Below are 18,456 nucleotides of genomic sequence, written 5' to 3' on the forward strand. Positions count from 1 at the left end.
GGACCAGGGGGCAGGAGACACCGACATCCCAGAGCCCTCACCATCCACACTGTCCAGCTCTATGTCTGCTCATCGCCATGGAAACACCTATAAAGCCCCGTCCCCCTCTCCCAGCCTCTCTGCCTCCTGGGCACCCAGTGGTCCCTCCTCTGGGGGACTGTGATTGATAGAGCATCCTTCTCTGGCCTTAGCCCCCCTGCCATCACTGTCACCTCTGAAAAATGGAGTATTTTCTGCCATATCAGTAAACAAGGATCTCACAGCCATCAGAGATTGCAGCCCTCAGAGTGAGCCCGTGAGCCCTGAGGGAACTCAGGAAGGAAAAGAATACCTGCCATCTGGCAGCCCATCAGACTGAAGCCACTCACTACCACTGAGCCCAGAGGAAACTCAGGAAATGAAAAACACAGGATAGGGCCCCAGATAGCTGAGGGCATATCAAAGGAATGATTTCACTGAGCCCAGACCTGCGTCTTCCCATACACAGAAAAGCACTAAATTCCTTAACTTGGGTTATCTGTTTTTCTTTAATTGAAAATAATTTTTTGATGATCAGACTATCTGCCCTTTGTTGCAAAACTTCTATATAACCTGGCTCTCTCCTTGCCTCCTTGGAGCAGTTCTCTCGGGGTCACTTGAGATACTGTCTCCTAGGCTTGAAGTCCCCAAAATTCCCACCAAATTAAAAGTAACTCTCAGCTTCTAGGTTGTGAATATTTTTAAGTCGACACTTCCATAAATTAAAATCCACAGGCACAACTCAGACATACATCCATCTCATGTGAATCCTGACTGAAACAAATGAGCTCTGAAGAAGAGACGCATTTGAGACAAGCAGGGTGACCAAGCCCAGATCAGGACTCAATTATCTGTAACTGTGGGCAACTGTCATAGAGGTGTCAAACTGGCACTGGCCACAACGTGCTGAACAGAAGAGCCACTCTCCAAGGCTGCAAGGATGTAGCATGCTGATGGGTAGGTTCTGGGGGGAGGCTGCAGACCCACAAGACTAGCCGGACGTTAGTTTCTGTCACAGAGGATTGTGAGTGCTTGGGGGTGGTTGTTATGTTACTATCTCTAACTTTGTGCATGTGTGAATTTCCTAAAAGCTTCAAGGACAGGGTTTACATCTGACTTGTTCCTGCTGCAGCCCCATTACCCAGGACAATTCAGGCACACAGTAGAGACCTGGCAGCTGCTTTCTGAACCCAGCTAAGGACACGTGCTTTCTCGGTGACACGCAGAGGCACCACACCCTCTTCTGCACCGCACTCCAGGCCCCGTCCAGGACTCCCTGCCTCTCCCTTCACCGCTCCTCCGCACCGAAGCCTCAGGTCAGCCTTGCTCCCCACATCTCGCTCCTCCCTCTGCCTGGAGCACACCTCCCCACAGAGGGACCTGAGCCACTGCAGCTGCTGAACACAAAGTCTCCTCCAGCAAACAGGGTAGGTGAGTTTCTACAGGCGGCCTGATACAAACGACAGACTCATCAGAGTTCCAAACATCTACTGATTTTTCAACAAACAATATTTATTCCCTGATAATCAAGGGATAATTAAAGAAATTCAGGTTCATTATCCAGGATGCAGAAAGTTCAGAAAAGTAAATATTATATCTCACAGCTTAGCAACAACCATGGTTACTCTGGGATATTTCATTCCAGACTTTCTTTTTCTCTCTGGCACTCATGTAAATGTGTGTATAGTATGTGCACACACTGTGAAAACTGGGACTCTACTCTACATGCAACTTTACATTCTACTTTGATCACTTAAAATCGTACCCTTGGGTCAGTTTTCCAAGCTGAGCTCAGGTGATGGTCCCATGGCCGCCCCCTCTAGGCTGTGCTCACGATATCTCTTTACATCCTGACCATATCCCGTTCAGCAAAATCCAGGTTTCACAAAACTGACTCAAGGTCTCCCTGCCTGGGTTGTAATTTCCCTGGCCAAGGTTCTCTGATTCCGTTCTAGGGCTCCAGTCCGCCCCTCACCCCCACCAACAGCAGCTGCACAGGCAGCTTTGCTGAAGGCACACTGTCGAGCAGAGTCACCACTGGACTCTGAGCACGTGTCAGGCCTGGACGTGGCCAGCTCCATGCAGCCATGGGACCAGCTGTCAGAACAGGAAGGTATGACCCTCTGAAATGACCCAAGGACAGTTTCCTGAGGAGGAGGAAGAAAGACAGAGATAGGAAGGATGGACACGAACATACAGCCAAGCAGCTTAGAACTGGGTGAGGAGCTCCACCCTCCGACAGGCTTCCATGGGTCCCTTTCAGAATCATCCAGAGTAACACAAGCAACTGGGAAATAATGCCCTCACTAACACAAGTCATCACAGTCATCCATCAGGCACTGGGCCCCTTACACTCCTGTCCAAGTGCTCCTCCGTGCCAGGTCCTCATGGTCTGGAAAGGCTCCCAAAGCGTCTGAGTTCAGAGACAATAAGGACTGGCCAAGCCCAAGGGCTGATGTCCCCAGGGAGAGCCCCAGGCAGACCCCGCATATGCCAGCAATGCTTGGACCTAAAGAGGGGAAGCCTCTGCACTCGTCCGAGCTCTCTAACCACCCATGATGTGTGCGGGTCAGCTGCCTGGCCCTGGGCACTGGCCTGAATCCAACGCATCCCCTTCTTGTGCCTGGCAATGGCCACGCCGGGGTCGAGAACAAGCTCTTGCTGGAAACAGTCCCTGAAGGATTCCTGGTGTTATGACCAGAGCTGAAGACCATGCTCTCACCTGCCTGTCACCCCTGAGGACCAGTCCGCCTGGCCCAGCTGACAAGAGGCCAACATGGACCCAGGCTCATCTCCGTGGCTGGCACACCAGGAACCTTCCCCACTACCCCATGCCTCCTGGAAGCTGCCAGAGGGGCATCTGCTTTGTCTGGGCAGACCACTCTCCCACGGGAAAAACTGACATCCAGAGATGGGCCCACCCCCAACAGGTGGTGGAGGAGCAAGGCTAAACCCAGGACAGGTGTTTCTCGGTAAATTCAAAGGGTGTGGCCAGTTTCCGAGATACACACAGACATCAGAACAAACACAAATCTAAAATAGATCCAATAAATGGAGGAAAGGTCAAAAACATAGTGCACATCTGCGGTCGTCAGCCGTGGATCAGGGTAAGCAAACCGTCAGCTCCCACAGAGATGCAGACAAATACACTGTGAGTCCGTCTAACCACCCACCAGGGACCTTCATAAAGGAGGATGCGTTTGCACCCCCGGAGTCACCACACCTTCCACACAGGGTACTCGGACACAAAGCAAGCACATACACAAGGAAAACACGTCCAGGTGCTCCTCAGAACAGGACACAAGCAGCTCAGAGCAAGAATATACTGAGACACAATGTCAACGCATGAACGAACAGAGAAAGAAAGCAATAAATAGGAAGCAAACGAGGCCACTTTAATTTTGAGCTTCCTCACGGTCAGTCACCTCAACAAGGACAAAAGATACAAACTGCTTCAAGAAACAATTTCTAGAGAAGACGGAAGCTGCACTGGATGGTACATGGCAGGTTAGACACTGTAGATGCAAAGATTAGCAAACCTGAAGGCACAGCAGCATAAACTGTCCAAAATGAAATAGAAAAAAAAAACAAATTTTTTATAAAGATCATCATCTTGGACTTCCCTGATGGCACAGTGGATAGGAATCCACCTGTCAATGCAGGGGAGATGGTTCAATCTCTGGTCCAGGACGAGTCCGTATGCCACAGAGCAGCCAAGCCCATGCACCGCCGCTACTGAGCCTGCGCTCTAGAGCCCAGGAGCCACAGCGACTGAGCCACGTGCCACGGCTACTGAAGCCCACAGACCTTAGGTGTGACCTGCCCCAGGAAGATCTCAAAACCCCAGTGCTCAGCCCACAGCACAGAAAAGGGGGCAGGTGTCCTGAGATGTCACCAACTGACCCCCAGCAGTCAAGTTTCAAGTCCAGGTAGTCGTCCCAGAAAAGGGCAGTGCAAGCCTGCTCCAAAGAACCCTCCCTCCACCAAGGTCAGCCCAGGCGACATCTGCCAAGGGACAGAAGGTGCAGGGTGGCCTGCAGGCAGTCCGCTCACACGCAGGGCCCCACAACCCAGCCAGCGCCTCCGCCTGCCCAGGGCCCTTCACTGGAGGTGCTGAGTGGGTTCATGCAGCCTCTTGCCGTCTGCAAAGGCAGCAAGCACTCTGGTCCCAGGGGAGGAACCAGTGATGCTGAAACAACAGCCAAGACAACATCTCCACCAGAGGATCCACCAGGATGTCTTGGCCCCAGGAGCAACTTCATCAGATGAAGGGGGTGGCTGCACTTACCGTGGCCAGCTCGTCAAACTTCCCGAAGAGCTCGTTGAGGAGTTTCACCAGCTCTTGGGCCGTGCACTGTGACGCCAAGCCCGTGAAGCCCACGATGTCTGCAAAGAGGATGCTGCAAGACAGAGAGGTACCAGCTGCCCTCTTCCATGGGCTCAGACAGACGTCACCTGAAACCACAGCCAGCCCCCTGCCTATCCCTGCTGGATCCGGGACAAGACTGAGGTTAGGAGAAGCCGGGGGACTCCTCAGTCACAGAGGGAGGAAATGCTGGAGCCACTCAGAGTTCCTGCTGACTCCTCCCAGGACACTGTGGGGTCAGCGGTGACCCCCACATGCTGTCTATATACTCAGTGTCCCCCAGACCCAGGGAGCAGCTCAACGTCCACTAGGCCTGCTCCACTTTCCAGGGTGGCCTGGTGATGGGGTCATGGCTGGTGGCAGGTGAGCAACAGTGACATGTTCTCAAGGAATGAGCAGCCCTCACGCCCACAACTGATGCCAGTGACTGAGCCCAGGCCCTGTCAAAGCACCCCAGGGGTGCCGTGCTGTGGGCAGGGCCGCCCCTCGGTCAGCTACAAGGGTGAAAGCAACATCTCTGTTAGATGCTGGGCACCCATTTACTACAACACCGTGTCCACCCACAGTACACAGCCAGCAACCTGGATGCTGCAAAGACTTTAAAAGTCTTAAGTAATGAATCAACATAGAGGACCAAGGCAGGACAGAGAACTTGTAAAGCAACAGAGAGCTTCCCCTAGCCATACATTTGGAAGAGAGTGGGGTTCCTGCTGAGTCTTCCCAGCACCTTGATCCCCCGCAGGTGTGAGGGATGATGGAGAGGTGACCAGGGGCCTAGCTCAGAATAAGCTGCTCCACGGGAACCACAAGGCCTAATCACAGTTCCTGGACCAGTACCAGGTGTCACCTCCAAACCACTCACCCCAGGGGAACACCCTCACTCTTGAAGACACTGTATGGCCAACTTTTGTCACCTGCAGCCAAAAGCACCCTTGGCTATGAGACCTGGGAGGTCACTCACATGGGTACTGGAGAGGTTGACGAGACATAAACGTGCATCTCCAATTTAAATGAAGAAAGTGATGTGTACAGGAATTTGTTCTTTTGACACAGTTGTGTTCATATCTTAATTCCTGATGCCAGATCTTAACTCAGGGTTGAATTTTCAATGATACCTCATGTCAGAAAGTGGGGACCCACATTACAGGCAGAAAGTGGGAACCCACATCTCAGAGAGGTTCTCTCTGATGAGGTCCTCACCCCACCACATCAATCACGCCCTGCCCAAGTGCAGAGAGCAGCTGTGTTCACCCCAGGCCAACTCTCCTATGCCGTTATAATCCTCTAACTGCAGAAGAGCATCCCCCACTGAGCCTGTGAGGAGCTTAAGGACGCAGGCCTGACTCGTACATCCCACTGTACCAAACACAGCAACAGGAGATACATGTCTGTGTTAGGAATGAATGAACGGGTAAAAACTGTGTCTAGGCTATAGGTGTGTCACTGATACTGAGGAGCTAAGCAAAGGGACTGCAAGAGTGGGCGGAGACAAACAACAGTTTTCTCCCCTCTGTTTAGTATAAAATTCAGGCTTCTTTACATCTCTGAGGATCCACCGTGTTTTATTCCTTCTCTATAATTACCCATGCATTCACACGCCCTTCTCTAGCCTCTGGTTTCTCAGCCTCTGCTCATTCACTTAGTTCCATGAACACTGACTGAGCGCTGCCCACCTCCACGCTTGCAAAGCCCCCAGTGTTTCCCTGCCTGTCCACCTCCACCACCCACGGGAAACCTCACCCCTAAAGCACCCAGGTAGCGGATCTCTTACACCCCAGGCCCCGGTCCTCAGAAGGCTCAGAGCAGGGAGGGACAGAGCACAGGGAAGCAATGATATGGTAAGGCTGGAATTCAGCAGGAAGGCACAACACCCACTTCAAGGACGCAGCCAGGCTGGAGCAGGGTCTGGAGCCTATCCAGGGATTTTCCAGACAACCAAGAAAGGAAGGAAGGAGGAAAGGAGGAAGGAAAAAAGGAAGAGGGGATTGATTCAGAAGTGCAAATAGTATGCGGAGACTAAGATGGGTGAGAAACCATATAGTAACTCATCAAAAGCTGAGAGAGGCAGACTGGCTGGCACATGGACACAAGCAGTGAGCAGTGGAACACAAGTGTCCATGATGAGAGGCTCCTGAGTGTCAGCCCAGGAAAGGCTGGGGGGAGAAGCGGTGAGACTTTGGATTCTAGAAGGACTGTCCAGCTCTGCTACTTGTGGCAATGTGCTGGGACCTCAGGCAACCTACCCAACACTTTCACATCTTTAAAATGGGAATAAGACCAGAGTCCAGATGACAGGTCGTGAGGGTTAAACGGATTAACAAAGCACTTAGAATAACACCTTGCACCTAATAAGAGCTCATCAACTGCTTAGTTACAAAAATTTGTGAGTGTTACAATGCAATAAATACTTATTGAAGGATCTACATGTCAGGCAGTGTTCTGGATGCTTGGGACTTGGCAGTGAACAAAAAGATTCACACATCACTGCCCTCCAGAAGTTTCCATTCTAGTCAGAGGAGGTGGATGCTCACAGTATGTCAAAGGTGACAAGTGTAACTATGGAGGAACAGGAAGGAGGGAAGACGGGTGTGGAGCTCCGAGTAAGTCAGGTGACACTCGAGTCCTGAAGGGAGGAGAAGGGGAGCCATGAAGACACCGGAGAAGGGTCCCCAGGCAGAGAGAACAGCAGCAGGTGCTGTTGTGACTTTTGCTGGGTATAGAATTCTCACCTTCTAGTGCAGCTTTGGAATAAGCCATGCCACCGCCTTGTGGCCTCCATGGTTTCTGATGAGAAATCTGCCAGAAACTTTACTAAAGGGCTTCTCTCTTCCTGCTTTCAAGACTCTCTCTACGTCTTTGGCGTCTGACAGCTGGATTATAATGCATGCAGCTGTGGTTCTCTTTATCTTATTTGAGCTTCTCTGATGTAGTTAAGCGTTCTTCATCAAATCTGGGACATTTGGGGCCATTGCTGTTTTCAATTTTTCTTTCCCGTTTGCTCTTTGCTCAGACTCTCATCATGAGTGTGTTGTTACATTTGATGGGGTCCCTCAGTTCTCTGTTCATTTTTCTTCATCCTTTTCTTCATTCTGTTCTTCAGACTGGATAAGTTCAAGTGACTTATCTTGAAATTCACTGACTCTTTCTTCAGTCTGCTCAAATCTGCTGTTAAGCCCCAGATGAATTTTTCATTTTATTTTTCACGTTTGAAATTTCTATTCAGTTGTTCATTTATATAATTTTTATGTTTTCACTGGTATTCTTTATTTGATGAGAAATGACTCTCATATTTTCTTTTAGTTTCTTAGACATGGTTTGTGCTTTGAACATATCTAAAATAGCTGATTTTAAAGGTACTATCAAGTTCAATGTCTGGCCTTCCTCTGGGACAGTTTCTATTGACTGCTTTTTAAATCTATTCTTATTTAAGCCATGCATTCTTGATTTTTGCATGTTTTATATATTTTTATTGAAAACTGGGTAATATAACCTGGCAACTCTGAAAAACATATCCCCCTCAGGGTTTGTTGCTGTTACTGTTTGTTTATCCTATTGCTTCTTTAGTGACTTTTCTGAACTAATTCTATAAAGTCTGTATTCTTTGTTATGTGTTGCTACGAAAGTCTTTGCTTCATTAACTTGGTATAGCGCTCAGCTAATGACTAGACAGAAATTTTCTTAGATGTTTGGAGAAAATAAGTCTCTCAGTCTTTGACAATGGTGTGTATGTGAATGTTGGGACATGCTTTCAACACTCAGCCAGGCCATACTGGGCTTGGACATAAAAGGACTGTAGAGAGCCCAATGAGATGTCCGTATTTCGGCTATAGAAAGATATCTCTGAATCCTGATGGAGGGCAGCCAGAAGGGCTATGGTGTAGCTGGCACTATCTGTGACAGGGAGCCTCAGCTTCCTCTCCTATCTCAGGGCTGTCCTGCCTGCACCAAGCACACTGGCCCACCATAGGACACGGGCTTAGTCACTCAGTCGTGTTCAACCCTTTGAGGCCCCATGGACTGTAGCCCACCAGGCACCTCTGTCCATGGGGATTCTCCAGGCAGGAATACTGGAATGGGTTGCCATGCCCTCCTCCAGGGGATATTCCCAACCCAGGGATCGAACCCAGGTCTCCCACATTGCAGGCGGATTCTTTACCAGCTGAGCCACAAGGGAAGCCCAAGAATACTGGAGTGGGTAGCCTATCCCTTCTCCAGTGGATCTTCCCAACCCAGGAATTGAACCAGGGTCTCCTACGTTGCAGGCAGATTCTTTACCAGCTGAGCTATCAGGGAAGCCCATCATAGGACACGGACAGAGATTTTTTAGCAGCAAAGGGGAATAGTAACTTGTCACATCTGTATTACCATTACAGGAGAGGAGAGGAAGAGAAAGGCACTTGGGTGCTCCGTGCACATGCCCACCTCTACCTGCAGCCCCAGAAGACCCCTGATATCTGATGCTTTCCTTGCTGTTTGCAGATGCTCTGCCCTGGCAAGGTGCGCCCTATGGTAGTCTGGTCTTCTCAGCAGGGCATTTGGTCACTAAATCAAGTCCTTCAGTTCAGTTCGGCTCAGTCACTCAGTCATGTCCAGCTCTTTTATGAACTGCAGCACACCAGGCCTCCCTGTCCAACACCAACTCCCGGAGTTCACCCAAACTCACGTCCATCGAGTCAGTGATGCCATCCAGCCATCTCATCCTGTCGTCCCCTTCTCCTCCTGCCTCCAATCCCTCCCAGCATCAGGGTCTTTTCCAATGAGTCAGCTCTTCTCATGAGGTGGCCAAAGTATTGGAGTTTCAGCTTTAGCATCATTCCTTCCAAAGAACACCCAGGACTGATCCCCTTTAGAATGGATTGGTTGGATCTCCTTGCAGTCCCAGTAACAAAAGGTCATGTGCAAAGTGGAAAGGTCTAGGCAGACATCAGCATCAGCCAATCCTAGACTAGCTTCAGCCCTATCACTCACTGGCCAGGGAGTCCTGCACCAGCTCACTTTGCTGAAGCTCAAGTTCCTCATCTATAAAGTAGAGGTGACAGTGCTCATAGATATCAAGGGTGTGATGATATTAAACAGAACCAAGTGGCCTTTCCTGACTGGGCTTGAACGTTGGCCTCACATATCAGGCCTTAATCCCATTCGGCTTCACCATCTTCTGTAGGAAGACAAAACTGGTCCTTATCAAGAGACACAACAGTGGGAGTGAGTGCACTCTCCAGACAGCTGTTAGCCATACCAGATCACACACAGGGGCGCCTGGACCCTGACAAGGATGGGCTGGCAGCAGTGGGCCTTGGCTCATTTCAGACAAACAAGCACCAGCTCATGGGGACCCAACCTGCAGCACTCGACACAGACAGAAAGAGGATTTTCTTATCCTTTTGTGTCCACAGGGGCTCAGTGGGCAGGGAGGCCTGACACCAACACCCAAGAAAACCAGCAAAGACCAGAAGGAGAGAGAGTGCATGGGTCCTTCAAATCATCATTTCCTACCTGACACTTTTGTCAAGTATTACTCCCGGACAGGAAACACTGCTATTCTAAGTACCTTTAAAGGCAATGCACGATTTAATATAATAAATTACATTTTAACAGAATCTTTAAAAACAAATTAGCAAACTTTAGAGTGTCCAGGGAAAGTTGGTTCATTCCAAGGGCTCGGTTTCCTCACCTATACAATGGGAATAACCATCTCTACCTCCCGGGGCTGCCATGAGATGAACAGAGTAAAAGGCACACCTACCCCAGAGCCCAGCACGAATGAGAACAATGCTCAGTTATTAACCTGCTACAGGCAAATTCCCAGTCCAATGGCCACTGCCCAAGTCTGGCTAAGGGACAGAGTGCCCATGCTCTCCAGCCAATACAGGAAACAGAAGGTGAAGAAATGAGAAACAGCAACTGTGAAATGCATCACCCAAGAAGCCCACCCACACCCCTTGTGGGAACTGATTCCCTGCTGGGCAAGTGCTCACCTGGGCTCCTGACCCACACCTCTTCCCTCCTTCCCTCAAATTAGGGTCCTCTGCTCACCTCTGCCATCACCACTTCCTCCTCCATCACCTCCACCTTCACCATCACCTCCCACCTCTGCCATTACCCCCTCCTGCTCCACCATCTCCCACCTCCTGCATCACACCCACCGCCCCGATCACCCCTCCCACACCTCCATCACCTCCCACCTCAGCTCCCCAGGCCCATCACAGGGCCAAACCAGTGCCAGCTCTACCTCACGTTGTCATGCCGCTGGATGTAAATCTTGTGGAAAATCCTCTCAGGGGGCTTCAGGAAGTCCTCCTTCATCTCCATGGCAACATTCCGAGGCAGGAGGCTCATGAGCAGCCGCTCCTGGACAGAAGAGACAGGCTCGGGTGACACAGCAGCTCCTCCCTGTGATTCCTGGACACGCCCAATCCAGTGACCTGGGTGCCAAGGAGCTGCCCTCCACGAGGGGCCCCAGAGCCTCCTCACACACAGCCAGCACGTGGTTCAGCCCCACGGACCCTGCCCAGCCCCAGAGCCTTGGTGGGTTGTGCCCAGGCCTGGACTGTCACCACACAGGTAACTCGTTCCCAGAGCACTGGGCAAGCTTGCTGGGGCAAGCTCACCGTGTGCCCCAGCTCCAGTGAGTGGGGCTCATAGGCAGGAGACACCGCTGCCTCCAACCAGGCCGGGCCAGCCTCACTCCCCACACCACCGCCCAACACAGCCTCAAGAGGGACCTCAAGGTGGGCTGCCCATGCCCATCGACAGACAGGAGCCCATGTTCCACAGAGATAAGTGACTTTGGATACAATGTGGCATCTTCTCCTGGTCTTGTCTTCTGATTACTCCCAGACCTGCAGGAGTCAAAGGTTCTCCACCCTCAAGAGTATGGACCGAATGCCTAGGCTTATCCACAGGAGCCATGCTGCCCCCGGGGGCTCTGTCACCCTTTCTGGACCTTGGTTTCCTCCTCCAGTCCCCGCCCCTCCTCCTCATGATGGATCCTTCCCTGCCCTCAACCCCACCGGTCACACCGTTTCTGAGAAACCATGTTCTAGAAACCTGGGGTGAGACCCCCCACTCCTCCCTTAGTCCCTTTCAGAGCCCCTCCCCAACCACACACACTCTGCTTTGGAAAGAAAATAAAAGTGCAGAATTTAGATCCTGCCTGTAATCGTCCTACTTACAAGGGTGAACGTGGGGCAGGGAGGGGGCAGTAGTCCCTCCCTCACTCTCTCTTCAGTGGCACCCCTCAACCCAGCTGGGCCCACAGCCCCTGGGCCCTCAGTCTGGCCAACGGAGGAGGCTCAGAAGGGGCCACGTGGATTTCCGGCATCTCCCACTTAGACCACGTAGCCGGGTGCAGTCCCCAAGTCCTGAGACCCTCATAGACCCCAGGTCTACCCTGCAGTATGAGACCACATCCCTGCCTGGGAGCAGCCGCTCCCCCACGTGACATCCTCTGGAGGGCAATCACAGCAGCAGCAGTGACAACAGTCACCAACCCTGAAAGCACTCCCACCTCCAGGAAATGGCCTCCGGGGCCTGGGGTAGGGGTGTCAGGGCTTCACCCCCTTGGCTCCAGATCACAGTTATTTTTAAATAGGATAATGTATCTGATGCACAGGAAGAGTCTCCCCAGGTGACGCATACCCACATACACTTCTGAGGATGGAGGCCAGGCCCAGCCCTGCCTGGCACCAGGTAGAACTGAGTATGTGCACCCAGGCAAACCAGGCCTGGTCTATGTGGGGTGGGGGGACCCACTGTGGCCCCCACATGGCTCCAGGCTGGACAGACCCCCACACTTAGGAGGAACATCACAAGAGCCCAGCAGTCCATGACATTTTGTTACCAGCCACATGGGGAGAGGCCCCTCCGAGATAGAAATGAGGGCAGCCTCGGGGACAGAAAGTCCCAGTGCCCAGGGCGTGGGAGCTGGTGTGTGACCTGAGTGTAGACAGGACCTGATCAGCCCTTCCTTAGCAGTGGGGCCTCTGGGGACGAGCCCGAGCACCACCCATGGACAGGAGCCTCTGCAGGCGAGCCCACTGTCCCAGAGAGTACTCGCCAGGGGGCTCACTCGGGCCACCATCAAAGGACCACCTGGAAGCTTCCAGAGATTGCCACTACCCTGAGGTGCAAGGTGGGAAAACAGAAGCAGCTGGACAACAAGGCAGCCCTCTCTGCCGCCCCAGCATCAGAGGCGTCGACAAGCGCAGGCCCCTCAGGCCACCTGCCAGTCTAGGGGCTCAGGGTGCACCCCAGAGCCCCATGCAGGGAGGTCTCAGGGAGGAGAGTCCCAGGGCCTGCAGGACAGCTGCCTGGCCTCCCATCCCGACTCTGCCTCTTCCGGGGCCATTAGTTAAGCTCTGTCTCAATCCCACCCTGTCTATCAAGGTGATAACCACACCAACCTCCTCAGCAGGATGTTCTGAGAAAGGGACGAACACCTCAGGCCCCCGCTGACCCACAGGAGTCCCTATCTTGTATCACACCTCCCAGCACCTCCGATGACAGCCCTTCACGGCTTCGCTCTTTGTCTCCTGCATCTTTTAAATCTGTCACCTGCTCTTGGAAAAGCACTCAGGTGTCGCCCAAGTCAAATCAAGCAAGGGAAACTGCCCCCCCATACCTGCCTCACACCTCCCTTCACCGTCTCACAGCCCCAGAACTGACCATTCTCCCTGAGTGAGCTGCCGCCTCCCCCTCGGGGGTCCTGCTGAGGAGAGCCCTCCCCTCTCTCGGTCTCTCCATTACCTCAGCTGTCCTGCACGACTTGGAGTTAGAACAAGGAAACCGAGGCAGCCACCAGAAGGGAAGGACTGAAAAGCAGAGGCACGCTGACTAGCCCGGGACTTCAGGAGGAAATCGGGGGGCCAGTATGGAGGGTTAGGCCAGGTGCTTCTGCAGCCCAGGGCGCACACCCAGCACAGCGTGGGGTGCCGAGACAGACGGCTGGGTTGGCACTGCCCCAGGATCCCTTCTCCACCAATAGCACCACAATCTAGCCCTCACTCTCATCAGGGGGCTTGAAAACCTGGAATGAAAGCTGTATTGTCCAGCCTCCTCTTCAACTAGAGGTGGCCAAGGAGACAGGAGCTGAAGGATCAAGTGGAAATTTCTGGAATATTCCCTAAAGACAGTTTGTTCTTCTTCCCTCCTCCTGTTGCTGGGGATACAGTCATGATGGCTGGATCTGTACCGACCATCTTAGTTCAGGAGGATGAAAGCTACACGCTAGCAATGGCAGACCATTTAACTAGATGGAGACTGGATTGTGAGGATTGCATGGGTCAGATCTGCGTCACGGGCCATAAAGTGCTGGCCCTGGCATATGTATGTAAGAGAAAAAGAGTTATCTCACTTGCATAAGCCACTGTCATGTGAAGTTCCTAACAGCAGGCTATCTTTCCAACCAAGGGCTCAGCATTAACTCCATCCACAAGATTAGTGATAGTGCCTGAAGCCAACACACATTAATAATCAAGACTCGAAAGTACACAGCCTCACCCACAGGGAGCAAAGCAGCCAGCCATCTGAAAAGATCAAGCGCCCATCCCTGATTAAAAACAAAAAGCAGCAAACAACTTAGCCAGCTGACATCATAAAGATAATACCTGAAATCCACATCCAATTCCAAACCCAGCCCTAAAGCCTCAGGCAGCAATAAACATTACATTAGAAGCAGACAGCTACATGATGAGTTCTAACTAGCGAAATCAGATACAAAGCCAGAAATCAAAGGGACAAATTTACAAATATGAATCGTACAAAACATCCCAGCATCCTACGAAGGCTATATAAAAACCTCAATGTTTATCTTGATTATCAAAATGTGACTTAATATGTTTACCTTAATAAACATTAGATATTTAAACAACAATTAGGAAGACTCTGTTTCTGAAAAGATGGAAAAGCACTTTTCCCTATTCCCCCACTAAGTGAAGTGAAGTGAAAGTGAAGTCGCTCAGTCGTGTCCGACTCTTAGCGACCCCATGGACTGCAGCCCACCAGGTTCCTCCATCCATGGGATTTTCCAGGCAAGAGTACTGGAGTGGGGTGCCATTGCCTTCTCCTATTCCCCCACTAAGTACACCAAAAGTCCTGGACATTACATATAAAACAGTCATCTGAAGGCTCTGAAAGGCAGAGGGAGGGAGGCAGAAACCTCTGTGCGAGGGATGGCCTGCAGGTGAGGGCCTGGACTTTCTTTTTGCCTTACATACCCCAGACTGGGTGCTGGAAAGTGGGTGGCCCGGAAATGTCAACAGGCACAGCACTAAACTCCAACAAATTCGACCCTCTCTGACTAAATGATCAGGACAGGGGGTAGCCTCATGAGATGGAAATTGCTATACAATATTGGTCCCACTCCAGGCAAACCACTCCAAAAAATCAGCAAAACTCCATCCTCCCCAGGCTGGGGTGCCAGAGAAGCCATGTGGGGAACTCTGCCTTTGCTCGCCACCAGCTGGCAATACCCAGTGCACCCCACCAACCCTGCTCCACTGCATCAGCAGAGCCAAGGGCTTTCCTGCTCCTCCCTCCAAGTCAGAAGCCAGAACTCTCTCCTGCACAGCAGTAAGGAGGTACCCCACCACCCTAAGTCCCAACAGAGGCTCAGTGTGGAACCTCGACTTGTACCTCAACAAGGAAGTATTGAGGTGGTGGTCTCCACTTTCCCCTACCAAATGAAGTCATAGAAAGCTAGCTAAAAGAAAAAGTTCAAATAAGACACAGGGTCTCACACACAATACCCCAGTTGTCCAGGTTCCAATCAGAAATCACTCATCATACAAAGAATCAAAACAATCTCAACAAATGAACAAAGGTTATCAACAGACTCCAACACCAAATGACAATAATCAGAATAGCTAATAGGATTTTAAAGCCATTATCCTAAGAATGATTCAATGAACAACTGCAAGTATGCTTGTAAAAGTGAAAAAAACATAAACTCTCAGCAAAGAACTAAAAGATACAAAAAGAGAATCAAATGGAAATTTTAAAACTTTAAAAAAAAAAAAAAAACCCTGAAATAAAAAGCTCAACAAATGGGAACATCAGAATGGAGGGGACCAAGGAAAGTTTAGTGAACTTGAAAATGGAACAGTAGAAATTGACCTAACTGAAAAACAGAGAAAATAGACTGGAAAAATAACAGAAGAGTAGAAACAACCCAGGCACCCATCAGTAGATGAGTGGATTATCAGTGTGGTCCATCCACACAGTAGAATACTATTCAGCCAAACAAGGCATGAAGCACTGACCAGTGCTACGACCCAGATACACCTTGAGAACAAGATGCAAAGTGAAAGAAGCCAGACACAAAAGGCCACGTACTGTATGATTCCATTTATAAGAACCTTCCTGAATAGGAAAAACCACAGAGACAGAACGCAGATTAACAGCGTCTAGAATAAGGAGTGACCCCTAATGGGTACAGCTTTCTTTTTGGGGTGATCGAAAATTTTCAAAAAACAGATTATTATAATGGTTACACACCCAAAATATCGGAAAAGTCATTTAGTTGTTTCAAACTTTAAATTGAACTTAATAGTATGTAAACTATAGATCAATAGGTTCTTTTTAATTAAAAATAAATAACAACTATGGTGGTTTCTAAAGGTGCTGTGAATGAGACAGATCTGTTTAAAACTCCATCCTATATCACTTAAAAAGAAATTTGCTTTCTCTTGGTAAATTTTTTCACACAATAGGAAATCAAAATTGTCAAAGTTTTATTTATCTTGTTAGAATGACAAACTGAGTATACACTTTGCAAACAATTGCTTGCAATTTTGAAATTATGACCTAATAACGGCATTTGAGGCATGTCAGGGACTTTGGCGTGGTGGCCACTGCAGTCAGGGCAAGGACACTGATCTCAGGGGTCGGACCTTGCAATCCCAGGCTTCTGGGCTGGGCTGCGGGGAGCAGTAAGGAGGAGGCCCCAAGGAGCGAAGGGGTGACCTTCAGAGGCCTCTCACTCCCTTCCCTATGCTCCCCAGCTCTGACAGGCTCAGACCTCAGGGTTAGACCCCAGTGGGGAGATGTGATCACGAGGCCCCCAAGCGGTCTCTGCCCACTCCCTACCCTCCCTCAGTGAAGCAGGTTGTCCAACTCTGCCCCAGCTCTCTGCAAGATGAAGGAAGACAGAGCTGCAGTTTACCAACCTGCCTGCCCTGACTGGAATACCTGTGTGCCCCACCCCACCCTCCATTTTCTGAGTGAAAGCCACCTACTGCTCCCCATTTCCCAGCCTCTACCTGGCAAACTCCTACATAACTTTCAAAGCCCCAATCAAATATTTCTGTATTTCTTCCAATGCACATCCCCACCTCCTGCCACCATGTAGCATGCTTCTCAGAAACCCCATCCTCCAGTTGCGCCTCCCCACAGGAGCCAACTGCTGCTGTCTCCCATGTAGTCCCACATTTGGCTGAGACCAGGTTCCCTCCATCCCAGGGTCCCTGGAGCCATAGGCCAAGCATTCAGATGTGTTGGGTCAAGGATGACCACCCCCCGCAGGAATTCCAGCTGGGCCTCTCCCAACCCACTTGGCACCAAGAGGCAAAGGGCCTCAGGGCAGATACGTCATGAATGCAGGACTAGGGGGGCAGAAGCTGCTCCCCTGTGCGTCTGTCTGACCTGCATTTCTGAGACTCTGGAATTCTGGCTCCGTCCTCCAAAATCATGAGCAAGGTTACCCTGCACTCTCACAAGGAGTTTCTGTCCTATGGATGATCAGCTTGGTACAACGTTTTCCTCAGAAGTTTCTATGACTCAGCTGTAGAACCACTGGGGTCTGGTGATGACTTTGGGGCAAGCTTTTCATTACTGAGTCAATCGTTTTAATGACCATAGGATGTTTCAGGCTTTCTTTTTCTTCTAGAATCAACTTTAGTAACTAACACCTTTCTGGGAATTTGTCCATTTTGTTTAAGTTTTCAAATATTCTGACAAAAAAAAAACTTTAAAACCTCTAAGTACTTCCCTCTTATCTATTTTTCACCCAGCTTTATCTCTGTGGCGTGTGTATTCCCGTCCCTAATCATCTTGTGTTCACTCTTTCTTCTTGGTCAGTCTCTCTAAGGCTTTTCTGTTTCAAAGAACCAACTTTTGTCTGAAACTGAAAGAGACCTATTAAAAAGACCCTTTCACAGCCCTTTGGAATATTTTAACCCAAAACCTCTGTGTGAGCCTTTTCAATGGCTGAGGAGACGTGGGCTATAAAGGGAGAAAGTGGGCCACGGCTGGTTTGGGGAGATTCTGGGCTGTGGCCTCTGCTGTCCTCACTGAGTCACCAGCTACTTTGTGACTCGCCTTATTATCCTTCCCACATCATTTAAATTCTTCAAGCCAGCCCCAGTTCTCAGATTTATAAAACAGAACAAAGTTCTTACATGCTCAACTATGGACACTGAGGCCTAAAATTAAAGATCTAAGAACCTAGAGGAAAGAACCCTTTCAGATCAAGCTCATTCATCTGTTCTGCCAAGACCCTGCGGGACAGAACAGGGTTGGGCAGCTCTGTGTAGGGGCCACTGTCTGTTCTGATTGGGGGGTGGGGGTCACTTCAGCATATACAAGTCTGTCTTATAGGAGTCAGCCTCGGGGACACTGACAACTCAGGTAGCTATTTCAAAGCATAGCAGACAACCTTCCAGAACGAGAGTGTGCCCAATGAAGCAGACGGGCGCCCTGCCCATCCTCTCCAGCCCCTCTGCTCCTGCGGGCTGCACTGAGGAGGACCAACCACTTCAAACATTCCCACTGGTGAAAACGTCGGAGGAGGCCTTGCTCTGGGAGACTCGTCTGGGGAGACCATGCCTGCCCACATGTGTAGGGAGAAGGGCAGGAGATAAATACAAACTCAGATTTTGTAGACAAAGCAGATGGATTTTCTTTCTAAACAGCAACCACAGGGCTAATTAGTTCTAAACAATGTAGGAGGGGAGGGGATGTTCCTGATTACTGGAGCAATTATCACCTTCTTCTCAGGGTTGCCTTAAAAATCAGTGATTACAGGTATGGAATGCCCACGGGTCCTTCCTGGTTGAGAGCAGGTGAGTGGTGAGAGC

General features: G+C 50.4%; 1 protein-coding gene across 1 annotated transcript in view; it reads right to left on the reverse strand.

Moving 5' to 3' along the window:
- Positions 1 to 18,456, reverse strand: part of ADCY1 (adenylate cyclase 1) — a 98,002-nt gene that overhangs the window by 59,727 nt on the left and 19,819 nt on the right. The window contains exons 3-4 of the mRNA XM_068973245.1: positions 10,614 to 10,732; positions 4,307 to 4,418 (exon numbers count right to left, since the gene is read on the reverse strand). Of these exons, the coding sequence (XP_068829346.1) occupies positions 4,307 to 4,418; positions 10,614 to 10,732 (231 nt within the window). The remainder of the gene's footprint in view (positions 1 to 4,306; positions 4,419 to 10,613; positions 10,733 to 18,456) is intronic.

The sequence above is a fragment of the Capricornis sumatraensis genome, chromosome 5 (assembly GCF_032405125.1).
Source record: "Capricornis sumatraensis isolate serow.1 chromosome 5, serow.2, whole genome shotgun sequence".
Taxonomy (NCBI): domain Eukaryota; kingdom Metazoa; phylum Chordata; class Mammalia; order Artiodactyla; family Bovidae; genus Capricornis; species Capricornis sumatraensis.